The sequence below is a fragment of the Carcharhinus amblyrhynchos genome, chromosome 5, assembly GCF_965287045.1.
Source record: "Carcharhinus amblyrhynchos chromosome 5, sCarAmb.v2.hapA, whole genome shotgun sequence".
NCBI lineage: Eukaryota > Metazoa > Chordata > Chondrichthyes > Carcharhiniformes > Carcharhinidae > Carcharhinus > Carcharhinus amblyrhynchos.
The window spans coordinates 64,468,228-64,490,735 of record NC_137328.1 but is presented as its reverse complement, the minus strand read 5'-3'; the positions used below and the strand labels follow the sequence as shown (position 1 = coordinate 64,490,735).

Sequence of the window (22,508 nt, the reverse complement as noted above, 5' to 3'; positions counted from 1 at the left end):
TTGTCCATCTAACATTGCACATTTACAAAGGAATGGCAATTTGGCAGATCAGTAAAGCCAAATGTAATAACATATCATTCTTAAAAATATAGACCATTTGCAGCTGGATATCTGAACTAGGTTAAAAACGTAAATATTTCCTTCTCGACATTATACTTGAATGAGCCAGTTTCAGATTGATTCCTTTTCTCTTACTTGGTGTGTAGCTCACTCCTACCTTTGACAGATATGTAGAATAGTTGCTGGAATTGTTCTACATCGGTGGGGGGGGGTTTCTAACTTGAGTGTTAGATCATATAGGCTTGAGGCTCTATCAAGCACAATTGTTAACTGTACATGGCCTCGAAATTTCTTGGGTGCAGCTTTGTGCCAGGCTAAGAATGATCATTTCAATGGAATAACCACCTCATATGTGCTCATTTATTTTTGCTTGCATGCAGTGGAACAGAATTATTGTTTATTCTTTAAATCTGTTGATATCATGATTACCAATGGGGCACTGAAATGTAATTAGGGAATTGAACCTTTCACACTGTTGCACAAAATCAAAACTAACTCATTGTGCACAGATATTCTTTTCAGATTATATTTTTCCTTTCACTTATTTAGATATGCATTCAAGGAATCCATCAATTGTCCACTGCTGCACTTTAAGTGTGTCACATTTTGTTGGGAAATGTTAGAGCAGATTTTCCCTTAGGGTTAGGCTGACCAGGGGTAATTGAAAAAGAAAACTCAGACATGACACGTCCATTGATCTGTATATGTGACAGCATTTCTAGGATTTCCCAACAAAACTCATATCCGAGATACGATATTTCTGCGCACATATGTGGGATAGTATTAAAATAGGATTCAAATAATGAAATATGTCATGCAATGCATATCTCTTTGTGTATGCCAGCAGAATTCTCAGAGTGAATGCCACAATGCCTTGCTCCAACCTAGAGTAGGTATGGGACCATGGGGGGGATATACATTTTAAAGGGCTCAGTATATTCAGTGGACAATAGATGCAAAGTTAATTTTACTTCCCATTACAAATATGGGCCATCCTGTCAGATCTGTAACAACAACAAATCAACAGGAATGTGAGCATATAGTGGGTGGATGTGTAACTCCAGCAACATTATTACAAAATCATGACTCATAGGAAAACCTGCACACTAAAGTCTTTGTCATTAACAGAAGGCTGGCATGCTTTGTCAGGTTTTTCACACACCACCACTCTGGTGGAGGAATCACAATATGTAGTGACTAAATTTATTTAAAACAAAGGCTGGGATTCTCCCAAAACAAAAGTAAGTGACAAACACGCAGGAAAACGGAAGTATTTCCTGTCTGTTTTTTTTGGACGACTTACCAGAATGAATCTCTGACACTTTGAGCACTGCAGAGTGCCTCAGCATGATTCTCTCTGCTAAGTAGGGGGCAGGGCTTATTCCCACTTGACAGCACGGCAGCACAGTGCTGAGCGGGCCCCTGTGCATGTGTTGATCTGTCAATGCGGAGATTGGTGCACGCGTGCTGGCCTCCCCAGACGGCCTCCCGATCACTAGCCTGCCCTGTAAACCCCAGGTTGCCGGCCTTCCACACCCCAATGCTAGCAGTCCTGGAGAATCCTGTCCTTGGCCCTCTAATCATATGGAAATGCAAATTTCCATATGATAATCTTTGGCACGGAATTTATTGTGCTATAAAAAAATGTTTGGAGACTTGTGACCAACGTAACGCTTGAGCTGCTTGAGCAGCGCAGCAGGCTGGGAAAATCCCAGCCAATGTATTCAAAATTTTCCAACATAAAATCATTGACAAAAACTTGTTCCTGGATATGCTGCCCCATTAAATGTAGTTGTTCTTGGGGAGGGGGGAAGTTATTGAACAAGATTTATTTTGAGTGTTTTGGTATGTGAGATTTCTTACCGTGCACCCCTCCCCGCCCCCATTTCCTTCAAAGATACTGAAATGACACCACTGCTTCTCTAAAGTACTCATTTAATTACAATTTGTGTGATGTTATTGATCTTGTGTCTCTTTTATTAGGTAAATATGGTCATGTCTCTGTTGGGTATGTTTTGTCCAATGCTATTTGACATCATTAGTCCTTTAGAGAACTACCATCCACGAATTGCACTCCAGTGGCAACTGGGCCGCATTTTTGCTTTGTTTCTTGGTAACCTCTACACCTTTATTATTGCACTATTGGATGAAATCAACCTGAAGGCAAGAACAGTGCATTAATTAATCATTTTGACTTCACGTACAAAATAACATTTGAGGCTGAAGAAGTTTATATTTCTTCACGTTGCTTATTTTGTTTCAGCTTGAAGAGGAAAAGATTGTTAGATACAACATTACTATCTGGGAGAAGAATCTTTACAATGGAACTTGGTTGGAGAACTCAACGTCACGTCCTCTGTTAGATGTTGATCCTGCTATTGTACCCAGAGGACCTTGCTGGGAGACCATGGTGGGGCAGGTATCTTCTGTCAGTTGGCAATATTGTGTTCAATATAATATACATATAATTTAAACTGAGATTTCCAAGATCTCCAGCAGCTGATTGACAAACTAGTGTGCCAATCCTCTCCTCAAGCTAGAAACAATGCTGATTTTAGGAATGGACTTCATTTAAATAGAAACAGTGAGCTGTCCATCTTAAATAACTGCCAGGGCAATTCGCTGGAATATAGTCCACAGCAAGAAAATCTACTGGTGCAATCCCACTTGTTATACATGGATCACACCTGCATTCGTTGGAATTTACTGAGTAGCAATAAAACTATCTCATTGGTCTGACATCAGCCTACACCATTAAACCAGAAAGTCTGGTGTCTGTCATTACAACATACTTAGTTGCCACTTTTTCGGTGAGTCATTTGTAATAGATTTGGAACAATGTTAATAGAATATTTCTCACAGAAATATTAAACATAGTCTTTAGGAAGGAAATGATCACGTTAACAATTGTTAAAATTATCTACCATTAATATAACAGATACACTTGAAGCCAAAGCACCCTGCTTCTGACTAAAAAAACTCAAAAGTGAAATGCAAATATCAGTTGTTTGAATAAAATAACATTATCTTCTAAAAAAGGAATATACTTGAAATAGATGGCATTATGAAAAACAATTATTAATGAATCAGATTATTTACTTTCTCTGTATAGATCATACATTTGACAACATGAACGTACTGGGCCTGATTTTACCATTTTCATTCTAATTGCTGAATCTGGGCACAATTCAGATCTGACTTGGAAACCTGCTTTCAGGCGCCCCCATATGCACGCAGCCTGGAAAAAAAGAATGGTCTGGCTTCACTCCCCTTCCTCCTGAGGTACATCTGATCCGCCTCCTCCTCTCTCCCTCCCTACCCCCTCACCAGAGAATGATCTGGCACCCCCCCCCACCCAACCCACCACCACCACCACCACTACCACCAAGCTAGAGAGCCGTTGGAAGTGCTGAACTTACCTTTTCAGCAGCTGGAGTGCCTGATTCAGACTTTATTCAGCATGTCCATTTTGGCATGATTCCAGATTGGTGAACATGATAGAAAAGGGGAAAATGCTGCTAGAGTTGGGCAGGCAATGCATCTAAATCGCCATTGTGCCCGTTTCGCAGATCACGTCAATGGCCTCGCACTCAACTTTACTGAAAATGGGTACGATGCAATGATAAAATTGGGCCCACTGTATTGGATGATATAAGTACAAGTAATTTCACAGTTCCAACTGCTTCTCCAAATTGGCTTTTTGCAAGTTAGTGCCAGAAATTTCCCTTCAAATGTTTAAAATAAATTTTATAATCATAGATTTTCAATGCCAAGAGGACATAACCTAATGTGGGTGGGGCCTATTGGGGGAAGGTCCTCTGAGGCGTTGGTAGGTGTGGGGGGATCCTAATGCCACTCTGCACCTGGGCTGACTCACAGAGGGAGGGCGGGGAGTGAATGGGACTAGGGTGGAGGGGGTCATCCCGCTGGGGGCTCGGGGCTGCCAGTGTGGGGGGCACACATTGAAGCTGGCCTGGGCATGTTCGAGGGGCCAACAATCAGGCCATGGGGGCAGGGGGGGAGGGTCGGTGATGTGGGGTCGCAAGACTGGCCAGTGATCGCCCTGGCCAGTGATTGGGAGGCCGGCAGTGCAGGCTGCTATGCATGCGCCGATTTCGGCACTGACATGTTGGCACATGTACAGTGATCCGCTCAGTGCTATATTGCCGGCCTCTCCAACGGAAATAGGCCCCATTCCTGATTTTTGGACTGATTTACCCTCGTGTTCTCTGCAGTGCACACAGTGTAGGAGATTCATTTTGAAACTCCCGCTGAAAAAGACCAGTGTGATTTACTCCAGGTTTTAAGCAAATTCAACACTTTTTTTGGGAGATTTGCCCCTGTAATTCCTATTTGAAGAACCATCCTCAAAAAATATGTATATTTGCTATAAATCAGACACTTTAACTTTCATTTGATTTAAAATAACAGCAGCGGATTGTTCACATGTATTGGGATACAATGAGAAGCATTTTTTCTCATGCGCTATATAGTCAAACCATACTGTTCTTGGTGTACATAGGGGAGAAGGAAAAGATAAGGTGCCAGATATAATGTTGCAGTTACAGGTAGGGGTGAAGCAAAAAATATATGAAAGGACTATTCAAAAGTCTGATGGCAACAGGGAAAAGGCTGTTCTTGAGTCGGTAGGTACGTGTTTTCAGACTCTTGTATCTTTTTCCTGACGGGAGAAAGTGGAAGAGAGTACGTTTGGGGTGTGGGGGGGTCTTGATTATTCTGGCTGCTTTCCTGAGGCAGCAAGAAGTGTAGAAGGGGTCAATGGATGGGAGGCTGATTTGTGTGATGGATTGGGCTATGATCACAATTCTTTGTGGTTTCTTGCAGTCTTGGTCAGAGCAGGAGCCATACCAAGCTGTGGTACATCCAGAAAAGATGCTTTCTATGGTGCATTTGTAAAAATTGGTGAGAGCCGTCGTAGACATGCCAAATTTCCTTAACTTCCTGAGAAAGTAGAGCCATTGGTGGGCTTTCTTAACTATAGCATTGGAGTGGAGGGACCAGGGCAGATTGTTGGTGATCTGATGATGTGTTCAAATTTATAAAATAAACAATTGTGATAAGTAGCTGAGGTTTCATTGGAGACTCAGACCTGCCACATATTAAAATGCATTTCCATTTTCTCACAGGAGTTTGTCAGGCTCACTGTTTCAGATACCTTGACGACTGTCATAACTATACTGATCGGAGATTTTCTCCGTGCTGTTTTTGTCAGATTTATTAATTACTGCTGGTGTTGGGACCTGGAGTATGGATTTGTAAGTACTAACTAATTATAGTTTTATATTCAAATACATGCATATAATTATAATGTAATATGAGACACTAACTTCTAATAATTGCTTGGAATAAATCATTGAATTAAAATCATTATTTTTGCCTAGCCTTCCTATGCAGAATTTGATATCAGTGGGAATGTTCTGGGTCTGATCTTCAATCAAGGCATGATATGGTGGGTGGAGAATAAAGGTAATACTTAGATTGTTTTCAGAAATATTCATAAGACCTCTTACCTCACGCTTCAGTTAGTCCTTCTGAGGAAGACAGAAGCCATAGGAGTCCATGTGCAAATCCTATGTATTCCTGTTTCAAGATCCATCTAGGAAGTGAGATGGGAGGTTTATTGGATTCACCTTTCTTAAATAGAAATATGACAAGGTAATTGTCTCTTGTACCTCTTATCAATATCTATATGATTTATGTATTGAATGACATCATAAGGAATGGTTTCAGAACACCTGCTCTGGAATTTTCTGAAACAGCTGTGATGTTCATTTTGCAGATGATGCTATGCTGTTGGCAGACTCACTTGGGGACTTAATAGGTAACTTTTAGACTTTGTATTTTCAGCAGGGAGTCCAATCAATTTGAAACTCATGTAGGAAATACTGGTGTCAATATCATCTTCTGACTTTAGTTATCCCCTCATACTCCATCCGCAGAGGGTGGTGGAAATCTGGAGCTCACTGCCTGAGAGGGTGGTAGAGGTGGGAACCTTCACAACATTTGAGACACATTTAGATGAATACTTTAAATGCCATAGCATACAAGGCAATGGACCAAGTGCTGAAAAATGGGATTAGAATAGATAATTGCATGATGGCCAGTGCAGACATAGGGGCACAGAGCCTCTTGCTATGCTGTAGAATTTTATGTCCATGAATTCTATTCTCTGTGTACTTTGCTTATCTTATTTGTCACAAGTAGGCTTACACTAACATTGCATTGAAGTTACAATGAAAATCCCCCAGTCCCCACACTCCAGCACCTGTCCAGGTATACTGAGGGAGAATTTAGGATGAGGAAAAACTTAGCATGTCTAATGCACCTAATCAGCACATCTTTTGGACTGTGGGAGGAAACTGGAGCACTTGAAGAAAATCCACACAGATGTGGGGAGAACGTGCAGACTCTGCACAGACAGTGACCCAAGCCAGGATCCCTGGTGCTGTGACGCAGCAGTGCTAACCATTTTGTTGTCGCTCCTTCAGAAGGAACTCTTCAGGTGTAGACAATAAATTGCAACAAGACGTACTCCAACTTATAAATCAAGAGAAAAGTTTAATAAAGAAACTTCAATACTCCAACGCTGGAAGCCTCACCCTGGACCATTCCAAGCACTTTAACAATTCCCAACAGGTTCTTCTTTGTACTGAGTCAGCTGGTCGGCTGATCCTCATATCATTTTGTCAATGGTCACATGGTTTATTGGGTCAGCTGACCCTTAAGGCTTGTCACCATTGGTCACACTACAACAGATCCAATGTTATAATCGGTTACATTCTAACATGTGCCACTGTGCCACTCTCTACAGCTACCCTTAATATCTTATTATGATTATCAGGAGAGAAAGTTTGAAGTGATATTGATATCAGTCAACATGCACCAACATTTTTAATCAGTTATTATATTATGAAACAGTAGATTGAGAGTGAAATGTTTGGATGATATTTACCTTTCTCAATTCTTGGACAATAGCTTCTTTACCTGACTTATTTTTTCAGATTTGCTGTGTGTGATGAGGGAAGCAAAAAATGAAATGGAAAATCCTTATTCTAGCGCTGAACAAATTTTAACTGTCTTCATATTGTAAAATATATCAATACCTATATTCTTCAGATAGGATTAAACTTTCTGATGTTTAACTAAACGTTTTTGCATTCCTAACAAAGAATTAAAAGAAAAAACTCGTCTGTCTGACAGAGTGGTCAATAAATGTGGAATAAACTATTGTTTCCCTACTTAGCAAATTTCCTCTACCAGTGCTCAGGTAGATGATGATAATGAGTTAGCACTCAAACTCAACAACACTATCAAAGTTTCCTGGAGGGCAGACTCCCACTCTGTTATTGTCTTTTAAAATGAACACAAGTAGATTAATTAACATTGTTGAGCTTATCCCTCTACTTGGGATTTTGCTGATCCTACAATTATAGCCAAATAGCAAAATGTTTGAGGAAATTCCCAATGTTGTTTTCCATTCTATCTCCTAATGGTAATGACTCAATTAGCATATATTTACTACTTAAATATCCAACTACTACTGCTAACCATTGTCATTACAATGTGTAAGATATGCTGAATGAACATATAAATTTTTAATTTAGCAAATCAGCAAAGAGAAAAAACTGATATCAGAAAATTTCCCAACAGTTTTGACTGGGAAGTACAAAATATATCATATGTGTCTTAAAATATTAGCCTTTATTGCAAGAGGATTTGAGTACAGGAATAGTGAGGTCTTGCTTCAATTGTATAGAAACTTGGTTAGATCACACCGGAGTAGTGTGTGCAACTTTGGTCAACTTGCCTCAGGAAGGATATTATTGCCTTGGAGGCAGTGCAGTGATGATTCACCAGTCTTATTCTGGGGATGGTAGGATTGTCTTATGAATTGAGTCTGGGCAAACTGAGTCTACTTTCTCTAGAGTTTTGAAGAATGGTGGTCTCATTGAAACTTACAAAATCTTAAAGGAATTGAAAGGGTAGAAGCAGATAAGATGTTACTTTTGGGTGAGGAGTCCAGAACCAGGGGGCACAATTTCAAAAAAAGAGGGAAGCTACTTAGGACCAAGATGAGGAGAAATTTCTTTATACAGAGAGTTGTAAATCTTTGGAATTCTCTACCCCAGGAGGTGTGGAAGCTCAGACGTTGAGTTTGTTTAAATCAGAGATTAATAGATATCTGATTAACAATAACACAAAGGATTATGAGGACAATGTGTGTAAAAGACAACCATGATTGTATTAAATGGCAGAGCAGGCTTAACAAGCTGAATGGCCTTCTTTTGTTCCTATGTTCCTATAACTACCTCATAGAAAACAGAAACATTTTCAAATCAACCAATAAGAACGGATAATTGCATTTTATTATGGCAATTTCTGTTCAAAATACTGGCTGGGGCTCAGTGATCTCTTTCGCCCTATTACTACAGCCAGCAGAAACAGAGAATTTGGTGGTCAGCTAAATTTTCATTCACTGCAGTGGGACTGGAGAAACCCAACTGTGGCTGAGGTCAGAGAATTCAAGCCACTATTTGTTTACATTTGTCCTCATGAGTCCATCCTCAACAGCATTAATGTAAAATTAGTTAAGCAGGTGGAATTCCCTAGTTGAGTTTAATTTGTAATTGTAGAGACGTAATTTGAACATCTCCTTATCTTTGTAATATAGGATGTAAAGCAATAATTCCTATATGTTTTCCTTAGGATGGGTGCCTTTTATGCTCCGTGTCTTCCAGCTATCAATGTTCTACGTCTTCTGGCCTCCATGTATCTGCAGTGTTGGGCAGTCATGTGCACTAATGTTCCACATGAGCGTGTGTTCAAGGCTTCAAGATCTAATAACTTCTACATGGCTATGTTGCTGATCATCTTGTTTCTGTCAACACTGCCTGCAGTTTACACCATTGTCTCAATACCACCGTCATTTGATTGTGGTCCATTTAGGTGAATAACCCATCGCTTAGAAATTGACCTATTATCTAATTATATTGTCACTTGTGATCCATGTGTACACATTTTCCAGCAGGGGCTACAGCAATCAAGAGAAGAACCTGAAAGTTTTGCAGTCAGCACTCCTCAAGTTCTGAAGCTATTTGCCACTGAAATTGACTTACTCAGAATAGAGTAAAACAAACTCTAGGAATTAAGTTACACACTCATATAGAATTTGTTAAGGGGCGTTGTGGGAAATTCTTTTAGGTGGCCTGATTAATTTAAAGACACAAAGGCAAGAAAATGTTTATTCAGTTCAATTAAATTCTTTAATTAAACTAGTTTTATTAAAACATTGAAATGTTAGAATCAAAAACATTACAAATTAAAAATATTCAGACAGACATACAATTAAGACAATATAAATTTATTTCTGCTGAAAGGAAGATCTCTGATTTCACCTACACAGAAAATTAGCTTTGAGGCATTTTCAAAAGATCTCTAATTTCATGCCAAAAAGCAGAATGGTTATACTTTTTGTTATCAGGTTATTTAGCCAGCACTTAATTAAAAGCAATTGTCAATTTAACAATGACATGTCCTTCAATCAATTTTAGTTTCACACCTTCAAATATTGATCTGTCATTCATCTGTCCATTTTACGGAAGTTCTCTCCCAAAAATGGCTTTTTATGATTCAGTATTTCTCTAACCAGTTTAAACTAGCTCTAATACCAAATGAAGGTGTCTTTATCTTTTGGCATTATCCCCTGGCCTGGATATGCATGGGTAGTTTACTTTGTTGCATAATTTGTGCCTGACTTATGCTGATATCTTTCACGAACACATCTTTCATTTTACTGGATGTTACAAATTAATTTCTTAGAGGCATAATTAATATGTTACTTAAATATTTTGTATTATTCTCAAACCACATATTAAAACGTTACTGCTAATTATCCTCATGTTGAGTATTTAGAATTAATCAGAATTCTCAACTACAAGGGGCTTTCTGGAGGGTGATCAGCTGAATTCCCAGAGGAACCAACTTATCCAACAACTCTGCAAGCTGTAGCTAAGGAGATCAGGAGAAGTTTAGGATAAGCAGGCTTACAAAATGAACCATCCAGGGAACTTTTAATACTATTAACTTTTAACTTAAGGCCACAGCAAGCAACATAGTAAATTTAATTCAAATGTAATTGCTAAATGATATTGACTTCTACTTGACAGTGGAAAAGAAAGAATGTATGATGTCATCCAAGAAACTCTGGATAATGACTTTCCAGCGTGGTTCGCGAAAGTTTTCACCGCTGCAACCAATCCTGGTTTGATTCTGTCTTTCATTTTACTCATGGTGTAAGTATTTTAGCTTAAACTTCTGTGTTTTAAAGAGTTAACTCTTGTCTCTTGACAGTTCTATCATCTATAAATGTTTCCAAGTATTTCTGAAATTTTGTATTTATAACTTCTGAAGTCTGCTTTAATAAATCTCCTTAAAGGGAGTTTTTTTGTGACTCAGCTGTTAAGGCAACAGTTATATACATTAAGGGGTGCCAGGTTTGAGCACTTGTTTGTGGTGAATTTGGTGATCTTCTGTAGTTGGCAGTAGGGAAGCTACAGTTGTCGTCAATGTCCTTTGGTAAGGAAGTAAAAATGTCTTCAATCACTTGTCAGACTTCTTACTGTATTTACCTCAGTCTACCGCCGCCATCTCCACATCATCTCAATCACTAGCCCATTGTCCCTGCTGCAAGTTTATATTTTTAGAATGTAGATTGTTTTGGTCTTATTTATGTTGTATCCTGTTGCTGAACAATTTACTGACATTGCTATGGTTCATAGGTAAGAACATAAGAACATAAGAAATAGGAGCAGGAGTAGGCCATCTAGCTCTTCGAGCCTGCCCCGCCATTCAATAAGATCATGGCTGATCTGTCGTGGCTCAGTTCCACATTCCCGCCCTCTCCCCATAACCCTTAATCCCCTCGCTTATCAAAAACCCATCAACCTGCGTCTTAAAAATATTTAGCGAGGTAGCCTCCACCACTTCAACGGGCAGAGAATTCCAGAGATTCACCACTCTTTGAGTGAAGAAGTTCCTCCTCAACTCCGTTCTAAACCGCCCCCCCTTTATCTTGAGGCTGTGCCCCCTAGTCCTACTGTCCTTTCTGAGCGGGAAGAGCCTCTCCACCTCTATCCTATCCACCCCATTCATCATCTTATATGTCTCAATGAGATCTCCCCTCATTCTTCTAAACTCTAACGAGTACAAGCCTAGTTTATTCAGCCTCTCCTCATAGCTCAACCCCCTCAACTCCGGTATCAGCCTAGTAAACCTCCTCTGCACTCCCTCCAGGGCCAAAATATCCTTGCGTAAGTGTGGCGACCAAAACTGCACACAGCACTCCAGCTGCGGCCTCACCAATGCCCTATACAGCTGCAGCAAGACCTCCCTACTTTTATATTCAATCCCCCTCGCTATGAAGGCCAGCATCCCATTCGCCTTCCTGACCACCTGCTGCACCTGCAGGCTGGGTTTTTGCGACTCATGCACAAGGACCCCGAGGTCTCTCTGCACCGTCGCCTGCTGCAGTTTTTCGCCACGTAAGTAATAGTCCTTCCTACCATTCTTCCTACCAAAGTGGACCACCTCGCACTTGCCAACATTAAATTCCATTTGCCAGTTCCTGGCCCATTTGCCCAGCCTATCTAGATCCTTCTGCAGACTCTCCACACCCTCCGCGCAATTTGCCGTTCCACCAATCTTGGTGTCATCAGCAAATTTCGACACCATACGCTCGGTTCCCTCCTCCAGATCATCTATATAAATGGTAAATAGCTGAGGCCCCAGCACTGACCCCTGGGGCACTCCATTAGTCACCAACCGCCAATCCGAATAGCACCCATTAACCCCCACTCTCTGCCTCCTATTTGACAACCAATTCTCTATCCACGCTAACACCCTACCCCCAACTCCATGCCCCCTTACCTTCTGCTGACTTGGACAAGATATCACCGATAACTAATAATCATAGCCTGGTAGAACTTCAACAGATCAAGAGTGGTGAAAATTAACAGAAGCAATGAAAATTAAAAAGGGTGCCATTAGAAGAAAATTGTAGATGTGGCTGTCTCATGTAATTCCATACATATACTTTTGGGAATAATTGTTTATTAAAGAACCCTGGTGTCATTGATTTTGAATAAGATCATCTACTTAACTTTATGACATGATCATGAAAATAGTACAGATAGATTTATAAATTTGTTGTTCAAGTATTTATTTCAATGAATGATAAAATCCCATGAAGCAATTTGAGTGCCTACATTTGTGATATGCCTTCCAGATATGCACAGATCTTTGATGAGGCTGTTTTACATTTTACATGGTATTCTGTTGTGATGCAAACACCTACTATCAGATTAAAGAAATCAACCATGACATAAGTGTTGTTCCTTTGCAGTTTGGCTATCTATTATCTTCAGGCAACTTCCGAATCATATAAAGCTGCAAATTTGGAATTAAAGAAGAAATTACAAAATGTAGGTATTCAGCTTATCAAAGAATAGTATGTTTTATAGAAGTACCCTATGTGCCTAAGTGTTACAAAAATGGTTAAAAGAATACACTTCACAGCATGTTCCAATCATCCATTGTCACTATAATTTATTGTCAGAATGGCTCGGCAGTGGTTGAGTGACACCTTTCAATGTTTCCTTTCATTAATTTCTACTGCAATCTTCTTGGATACATAGTGATATTCTGCTTGTAACAGAAATTCTGTGCCTCTAGCTCATTTTCTTACAAAGGAACTCATCGGAAAGAGAAAGCGGTCTATAACTTCAGAATTTCAAAAGTAACCCATGCCTTCTCTCACAAGATCAACAACCTTCTGGGAAATGAAGTCAGAGTGATATTTTATCATGCCTGGAGTTTCTACTTTGCTCATTCAGCAAGTAGGACTGAAGGTTTTGGAAAGAGACTTTCTCTCTCCTATTTCTTATTATATTCTAGAATATGTGTGTGTATATGTGTGTGAGAGAAAGAGAACTTGTTTATTAATCATTTATAGAAAAACCTTTATGTTTTAAACTTAAAATGAGATCTGATGTGATGCTCTACTCTTTTCAAAGACTAGAGGGACAAAAATAAAAGCAGTAGGGAAACGCAGGGTTGGGAAGATGGGGTGGGGGGGGGGGGCGGTGTCCTTCAGTGGCCACCGGGAGTCCATAAAGGAGGCATGCCCCCTCTTGGCTAAACCTGTGAGGTTGTACACTTGGTGTGGTCCTCTCCAGGCACAGCTAAAATTCCAATGGCGGTGGGAAGGGGCTCTGAAGTGGCCATTAATTAGCTACTAAAGGGCCTCAATTGGCCCACAGGTGGACAGGTCTCTCAACACTTCCCCAGCCACCAGTAAAATTGCAGAGAGAAGATTGGGTAGGTGCCAGGAATGGCACCCATAACATGCCATCTAATTTTATAATCCTGCCCCCATCTGCCAATCCCCCACCCCCAAAGAGGCCCATAAACTCCAGCCTAAATTTCTCTGTATATTTCCTCAGTCTCCATGAATGGGAGGTTTTCCCTCTGAGTTCAACAAAAGTCCTGCCAATGGCTCAATGGATTACGGGTAGTCTGAAGTGGGAAGATAAATTACTAATTACACTTGGCTATTGTGAAAAACACTCATCAAAGCTGGCTCAAGAAAACATTGATACTTCTTCGTTGCAGCAACTGGAAGAAGGATTTTGAATCTAGGTGAACTCTTCAATTTAAAATAATACAGTGAAAAGTAATCCCAATTCTTTTCTGTGAAAAAATTGTCAAATATTCCTTGAACATATATTCCCTTTTATGATGCTTAGGAATATTTGAATTTAATAGCATTTATCCCTTCTTTAGTCACACTAAAAAGAGAATTAACTTATTTTTGTTGGAATTATTGATAGCAAAGTGAAGAAAATAAAAAGAGAAACAAACGGAATGCTGCAGCTGCAGCAGATCAGATGGAAGAATTGCAGAATTCCATACAGAAAGGTATGAAAAATGAATCCAGATGAGAAATAAAAAGATGCTAAATATTGTTTCCTGCTCTGTGATTTTGCATCGGCATATAAGAACATAAGAACATAAGAAATAGGAGCAGGAGTAGGCCATCTAGCCCTTCGAGCCTGCCCCGCCATTCAATAAGATCATGGCTGATCTGTCGCTGCTCAGTTCCACTTTCCCGCCTTCTCCCCATAACCCTTAGTCCCCTCTCTCATCAAAAACCCATACTTTGCTCCTTCCGTTATGTACAAATTAAATAACTTTTGGCCTTGTAAGTCATGAAGTTATAGGATCAAACAGCGCAGAAGGAAACTGTTATGAGGTTGTCACAATGGTTTTCTCGATGTATTCAAAACTATCATTCCCTCAAGTAGCCAGACAAAATCACAGAGTGATTTCAAGATGATTTATTGACGACTGCAGCACCACAGGACCCTGATTTAAATCATTCAGACAAATCAGAGTGTAAAATTCAAAAGTGTACAATCAATTATAATTAAAATTTGATTACAAATAAATACAAGTCTGGGAGTTAGCTCTGCGCTCACATTCATTCATTAAGGTTACATCATCTATAAAGTACAGATTTTAAAATCACGATCATCTAACACTTGCTTAATTATAACATTCAATCAGCATGAGATTTTAATTGCGTCAATTGAGTATTGTTTTCAACTGTCTTTAAAATCCTAGCTATGTCTGAATATTAGAGCACAAATCAACTCCCCTTTCTAATTGCCTAGTTTAATGGCCTCTCACAGTGTGAGGCATGACCAACATTTCCCCCTTTCTTATCTGGAAATAGCTGCTTACTATCCTGCAGTTAAACATTGTGCAGGCTTTTGTGTTTTATCTCTTTTAACCTTTTCACTGGACACAGTTATTAATATGGTTACTATTCTCCTCCCTAATTATTAGTATGGGTATTATTCCCCCTCAGAAGCCATTCAACCCATTTTGTCAGGACATAGTCTTTGAAAGAGCTATCAAGTTAATGCAACTATTGTTCTTGCCCCAAAGCACAAATGCATTACCTTTATTCATTTCTCTTTTGAATGTTAAAATTGAATCTATTTCTGCCACTCTTTCAGGCTGCAAATTTCCAATGCATTTTTTAAAAATCAAATTCTCCCCATATCCCCTCTAGTTCTTTTTCAAATTATCAAAAAACTTACTTGCTCACTGTCTAGTGTTTATCCATTGGTTTACCCATTAACAGCTCAGCCCAGTTTACTATGGTCAATTTATTTCCAATCCCTTCATTGTTTGTCTTACTTTGATGCAGAAGCTTTGTTGTGATTCTTGCTCCTGCCTCTGGAGAATATGAATGGCAGAACTTTATCAGCTTCTGCCTAACAATGTGGAAAAATAATTCACAAAGACTTCCTTCATGGGAGCTCAACAATCCAAGTGTTAGTCCTCCCTAAATTGTGAACAACATTAAAACATTAAATTATTTTCTGTCATTCAATTTCCTGTCGTCTTCAGATACTTACATGGGTAGAAAACAAAACAAAAATTCTTCAAATAAGATGATCAAAAACTTCCTGAGTGCACATGAAGCTCAGACCTTTAGCAAATTACAATACTGACATAAGTAGAGGAAAAAAAGAGACCTTGGAGTGCATGTCCATAGACTCCTGAAGGAGGCAGGGCAGATGTACAAGGCAAGAAAGAAGTAGTATGGAATACTTTACTTTATTGGATGAGGCATTGAATAGAAAGCAGGGATGTAATGATGGGACTGTGTAAAAGACTGGTTAGGCCACTGTTGCAATTTTATATAAACTTCTGGTCATCACATTACATAATCGTTTTGGAGAGAGTACAGAAGGGATTTATAAGAATGTTGCCAGAGCTTGAAAGTTGCAATGTTGAGGAAAGATTGGATAAGTTGGGTTGTTTCTCTTAGAACAGAGGAAGCTAAGAGGTAACCCCAATTAGGCACAAAATTATGCCTAAATAGGGTAGGCAGGAAAGCCCTGTTTCCTCTGGTGGAGGGATCAATTAACAGAGGGCATGGATTTAAGGTGATTTGTAGAAGGATTCAAGGGGACATGAGAAAAATGTTTTCACCCAGTGGTTGGTGGGTGTCCAGAATTTGCTCCCCGAATTGGTGGTTGAAGCTGAAATGTTCAATTCATTTAAAAGGTACCTGGATCCACACCTGAAGTGCTGCAACTTTCAAGACTATGGGCCAAGTGCTGGAAATTGAGACAAAACTGAATGGCTAGTTTCTTTTTTACTTTTTTAGCCAGAGCAGATTCAATGGGCAGAATGGCCTCTTTCTGTGCCATAACGTTTCTATGGTTCTATTTATTCATTTGCCACATCAAAGACAGATGATTCTTTATATAAAACTGCAATCAAGACATATGCACAACTGCCTGTTGAAACTCAGCCAAATATTCATAATGGGTTCAACTATCAAATTGTACCATCACAGCTCCAATGAAGCCTCTTGAAACTGAAAGAACAGATCATTTTCTACTTCAAAATAAATGATTCCTGACTCTTCTGAGATGTTGTGACCACTTCAACTTATGGAAGGATTCCTGATTCCACAGAAATTGTGGGGGTGCCAGGAGGTTTGAACTGTCTATCCCTGCAATAGAACTGGCAAAGGCAGGAATGCTGTGTGCAAGCTTGCTACTTGCATTGTGTCCAAAATTGCTAGGAACGAGAAAGGGGGCAGGAATTGCAGAATCATGTTCCCATATCGATCCAACTCGGTGAAAATCTGGGCACCTACCTCTAATCAGAGATATTCTTAGAGGAGTCCTATTCTAGGTCAGTGGAATGCTTGCACTTCACTTGTCATACAACCAAAAGTAGAACAGAGTCTTACATGAAAGTTGTGAGCTGCCAGCATCCAATTTTCACATCTGATTTGCAATCCATGAACCATCATCCAGAAGTCTGGAGTGTTGAGATACAATAGGGAAACTCTTCAGTATTGACTTGGCAACTTTAGAGCTTAGATTCGAGTAGGCACAAAGCGTCTGCATTGAGTATTAGATATGTGACTTTTGTCCTAAAGAACAGCCATTTTTAATTTCCCTACAACGTAAGAAAATCCCTGTGAGTACCTCTGGAGGTCAGTTTCACCTTCAATACCTGAGCAATAATTTGACAAAGTGGATCACTCACTCACTCGCTGAAGGACTGGCACAATTTTCATCTCCTGGTTTCAAAGGGTGAAAGGAAAAATGAGCCTCTATTTCTCTGAATATGAATATATTTGCATTTACACTGGCATTTACTGTTTATATCTGTAAATATAAGAGAGCCCATAGTATGTCTTAGTTAAGTGGAATTAGGATAGGGTGTTGGTATAGAGGTCTTGTTCCTGTTGTTTTAGATGGATATTTGCACAATTAATCATTTTGAGTTTAGTTTAATAACCCATTCTTTCCAGGCAGAGGAGGGCTTTTAAAAAGTAAACAAACATGAAATTTGTCTTCCTATTTATTATTCAGCCAACCAAAAAGCAACAGGAGGTGATGCGGATAAGAAACCAAATGGAGTTAATTCTTTGAATAAACCCTCGGCTCACAGTGCCCATCCACCCAATGGAAGAGGGATGAGACTTGCTGCTCCACCGCGAATTGCTGTGACTCGACCACCAGGACCAAGAGGACCTGGCCAATTGCCAGGTGTGCCTCGTTATCCTGGACCACAGAATTTCCATGGAGCTCATCCAAGGATGCCCAGAGGTGGTGCTGCTTATAGATAATATGGACATTGACTGAAATATAACCTTACACCGCTTTAAATTAATTTAAAAATGTATTACTGTTTTGAGTGAATTTTTTGTGAACAAAATACATAATTCAAGAACAAAGCAATCATACAGTGTATTAATGGTTGTGTATCAGCTCATCGCTGTAATAAAATTTAACTGAATTCAGAGCATGTGTTAATTGTACTTCTTAATGATTTTGCTAATGAAATCTAGGTTTTGAATTTGGAAGAAATCATATTTTTTCTGATTTGCTTGTTCTTTTGCTACTTTGTTGTGAACATTGAACTTGCAGGAAAAAAAATTCCAATGGAAATGCCACAACAACAAAACACACAAAAGCATCTGTCCTGATAAATATGTACAATAATTGTCTCAGTCATGATGGGGCTATGTTAAGGCTTAATAGACCTCTGTTAGACTACCATAGCTCATTGTGCTCTTTACTGTAGGGAGGGTATTGAAATATCAGACAGTGTGCAACACAGATTCATGAAGATGCTGTCTAATGTGAGGAAATAAAAATAATAAGGAAAATTTGAATAATTTCATGAGAGTGAATTGATTCTATATCAGCAGGAGTGGAGTGCTTAAAATTAAATAAGAATAACAGAGGCTAGAATGAAACAAATAGTTTTGGTATTTTATGGGTCTAATACAGAGGTCAAAGATACAAGATTAAAATGAAACAAAGTTTGGATTGGCTCAGTACTGGGACCTCTCCTCTTTGTAGTATACATAAATGACTTGGAAGAGAGTGTAGGTGGTGTGATCAGCAAGTTTGCTGATGACACCAAGATTAAGGGTTGGCGGGTACTGAACTGGATTGTCAGGTGATACAACAGGATATAGATAGGTTGGTGCATTGGGCAGATAGGTGGCAGATGGAATTTAATCCTGACGAATGCGAGGTGATGCATTTTGGAAGGAATAATGCAGAGAGGAGCTATGTGATAAAAGGTAGACAGATTAGGAGTATAGACATACAGAGGGACCTGGGAGTGCAGGTTCACAAATCCATGAAGGTTGCGTCACAAGTGGAGAAGGTTGTTAGGAAGGCTTATGGAATGCTAGCCTTTATAGGAAGGGGTATAGAGTATAAAAGCTGCCGTCTAATGCTTCAGTTGTACAGAACGTTGGTTAGATCGCATTTGGAGTACTGCGTCCAGTTCTGGTCACCTTACTACCGGAAGGACGTGGAGTCTCTGGAAAGGGTGCAGAGAAGGTTTACCAGGATGTTGCCTGGCATGGAGGGGCTGGGTTACGAGGAAAGGTTGGAGAAACTGGGACTTTTCTCCTTGGAAAGACGGAGATTGAGGGGGAACATGATAGAGGTATATAAGATACTGAAGGGAATAGATAGAGTTAATAGTGAGAGACTGCTCCCTAGACTGGGTACAAACACGAGAGGTCATGATTTAAGGGTGAGGGGGGAGAGGTATAATTTGGAAGTGAGAGGAAGGTTCTTTACGCAGAGAGTTGTGGGGGTGTGGAACGCGCTACTGAGTAGGGTGGTGGAGGCAGGAACGTTGAACTCGTTTAAGGTTCAGTTAGATAGACACATGAGTGAAATGAGGATGGAGGGTTATGGTAGGGGCTATTAAATAAGGTTAGAACCTCAGGAGACACCGGAAAAGCAGGCTTGTAAGATTAACGTTTTTGTCTTTTTATTCCACAGGTGGAGGTCCACCTCGTGTCAAGCGAGGGGCATGCACACGGTGGGTCGTGTGTGGGCTGCTCTTGGAAGTTCTGGGAGTGGCCTAGTACTTCGTGTCGGTGTGTGTGCTTGATCCTGGACCGGTAGACGGGCACCGCAACTGCTCGGTGACTAGCACTGCTAGCTGTGCAGATACATGGATTTGGGCCTGTGTCTGTGGGAGTTTGCGCATTCTCCCTGCGGTTGCGTGGGTTTCCTCCGGGCGCTCCGGTTTCCTCCCACACCCCAAAGATGTGCTCTTAGGCTGATTGGTTTTACCAAATTGACACTATTCTCCCCTGAATCTGGCTAAGTTAGGGGTTCCATTCGTAGACATGCAGGGTAGAATAGGTGTAGGGTGATGCGGCGGCGTGGGCTCGTTGGGCCGAAGGGCCTGTTTCCCGTGCTGGGTTGTTCTTTGTTCTTTGTTCTTTGTAAACATACCAATTAAGAAGTAGGCCACTCGCCCCCTCAGCTTCTCCTGCACCATGCAGTAAGATCATGCTGATCTGATTTTAGTCTTAACTTCACATTCCTGCCTACCTGCAGTAACCTTCCACACTCTTGCTTATCAATATGCAAGTGCAAGCTCTTTACATAGAAAGTTGTGTCCGCAGGAAATTTTAACAATAGAAGTAGGTGCGGTGGATAAAAGAACAGAGGATAAATGAAAATAGAAATAGGAAGGGTAATTATGATTAGGTACATTTGCTTGCATGGAAGCAAATATCAAGTTTATTTATTAATGTCACAAGTAGGTTTATATTAACATTGCAATGAAGTTATTGTGAAAATCTCCCAGTTGCCAAATTCCAGATACACCAAGGGAGAATTTAGCATGGCCAATGAACCTAATTAACCTAATCACCATGGACTGGTTGAGCAGAAGGCCTGATTGCATGTTGCAGATTTCTATAAATGTTCAACAAATTCACTGACCACCTCTTTGAGGATTCAAGTCAAAATCCAAGCCAGGATCCAGTGTGGATCCCATTCCTATGATTTCTCTCTTCAGGAAGAAGTGTACCAGTGGTTGTGATTAACAATATGTTGGAAAAGATTCGTTATGTCTATAGCTTGTCAACTGGTTTTGTATTTGTACATCCCTATAGACAATAGAACCAACCATTAAAAGTGTGGTCTTTACCCTGCTTGGACTATTTACTGAATACAAGCACGTTTCTACAGGGCGATTCGTGTATCATCTTGATGGGTTTGATGTTTTTACAAGATTTAACTGCCTTCAGTAACATGGTCCTGTGGCAATGGTGGGGAGTGGAATCCTAGTCCAGGCCGACATGGGCTGCCCCCACTGCTGACTGAAAATCCCAATTGACACAGGATCCTTCTTCAGAACTGAAGAAGGAGAATTCAAAACGTTTGACAGAAATTTCCCAAAACCAGTGTACCATGAAGGGCTGGGGGTCATATGGGGAGCGGGTATCACGAAGAGGGGTGAGTCATGAAGGGGGGGTACATACCTGCATTAATCGGATCAATTTTCCCACATTTATTCATTTTTTTGTGACAGTGGCGAGTTTTGCACTGGTTCTAAGCGAGGCAGGCCCAAAACACTCTGGCAAGCCTGGCTTCACAGAAATCAGGTGACCCAATCTCAAAATGAAATTGATGACTTCCCTTCCCTCCCCCCCATGGACATCAGTGAACGCAAAACCCCCCAACTCCCCTCATTGAAGGTATGCGTATCCACTGCTCTCTCCAACAAAGATTGCTGGTGTTGGGTCAGTGGAGGCCACCTGATGGGTCCCCCTTCATGCCCCCCTTCTTGAACCTCACTTTATGACCTCCCCCTTAATGACCTACCCCTTCAGGCCCCAGCCCCTTGGCACTGCTTTCCCCATCCTGGCTGTGCCCACCTGACAGTGAAAGGGTGACGGTTGGCACTGCCAGGCTGGCACTGCCAGCTGAGAATTGCCTAGTCATGTCTCCAACTTCCCAGGACTTCAGTGATTTCTGCATCCCCCTTGTATGTTCATCATGCCCGGTCTCAGTTTGTGGAGACCAGGGAGACAATTCTCCCATCACGACCCACAACTTTTCTAGCAGGTTGGGGTGGGAGATGCATGTCGTTGGCCTTTTTCTGGGATTTGTGCATGCACCAGGAACGCATGCACCTCCCCCAGAGCCGGAGAACAGTCGGAGACCAGACCACGCTGGAAACTGGCAGGAAGGCAGGGAAGTTAGTTGAATTTATTTTTAATGTAGTTTAAATATGTTTTACATTTCATCATTGGGAACTTGCCGGTGCTAATTGAATCTCCCACCCCGTCAGGAGCGCTTCATTCTGGTGGGGTTCAGACTAGCTCCCCACATTCAGGAACTAGTGGGAGACCCCCTCCAGAATGAAGGGGTTGGACAGCAGGGGGGTGGTGCCCCCTGGGTATGGACACCCTGGCAGTGCCAGCCTGTGTCCCCTGGCACTGCCCAAGGGGCAAAGTGCCCATGCCCAGTGGGCACCTTGGCACTGCCCATTGGGCATTGGGCAAGGCGGTGGAGCGTATTGTGTGTGGGGCCCAGGGGTGATCAGTGGAGGTTGTGGGTCCCGCTGCCACCCTGCAGACAGGATCAGTCTGGGATGGAGGGAGGGCAGCGATTGGGACGGGTTGGGACGGGTGGTCTGCCGGGGGGGGGGGGTGTTTTGCCTTTGGAGGGGTCTGACCCCGGGGAGTTACCCTGCCCTAGATGCCCCGATGTCCAGCCCACTCCCCAGGGGGGTGGGCTGGGCATCGGGGCAATATGGGGCAGGGTGGGGGGCCAGGGCTAGCTTGGGAATTGTTGTGCGTGCCGTGATTGGGCTATGGGGCTGCTGGAGGGCAACACTGTCAGGGTACCAGTTGGCCAGAGATCGAGCTGGCCAGCAAACTGTAGTCTGACAGTTCGGGGCCACTGCACTTGTGCAGAGTTCCAGGACTGTCAGACTTCGGCGTGAATAGGCCCCATCCTCCCCCTGGATTTATAATGAGATTCATGATTGGGATCTCT

General features: G+C 41.2%; 1 protein-coding gene across 1 annotated transcript in view; it reads left to right on the top strand.

The window, feature by feature from the left end:
* The window catches only part of LOC145343541 (transmembrane channel-like protein 1), a 48,819-nt gene extending 31,016 nt beyond the window's left edge, over positions 1–17,803 (top strand). The window contains exons 10-18 of the mRNA XM_080189791.1: positions 2,044–2,223; positions 2,324–2,479; positions 5,208–5,336; positions 5,463–5,530; positions 8,788–9,027; positions 10,248–10,373; positions 12,482–12,560; positions 13,968–14,055; positions 17,547–17,803. Of these exons, the coding sequence (XP_080045917.1) occupies positions 2,044–2,223; positions 2,324–2,479; positions 5,208–5,336; positions 5,463–5,530; positions 8,788–9,027; positions 10,248–10,373; positions 12,482–12,560; positions 13,968–14,055; positions 17,547–17,803 (1,323 nt within the window). The remainder of the gene's footprint in view (positions 1–2,043; positions 2,224–2,323; positions 2,480–5,207; positions 5,337–5,462; positions 5,531–8,787; positions 9,028–10,247; positions 10,374–12,481; positions 12,561–13,967; positions 14,056–17,546) is intronic.
* The last annotated feature ends 4,705 nt before the right edge of the window (positions 17,804–22,508 follow it).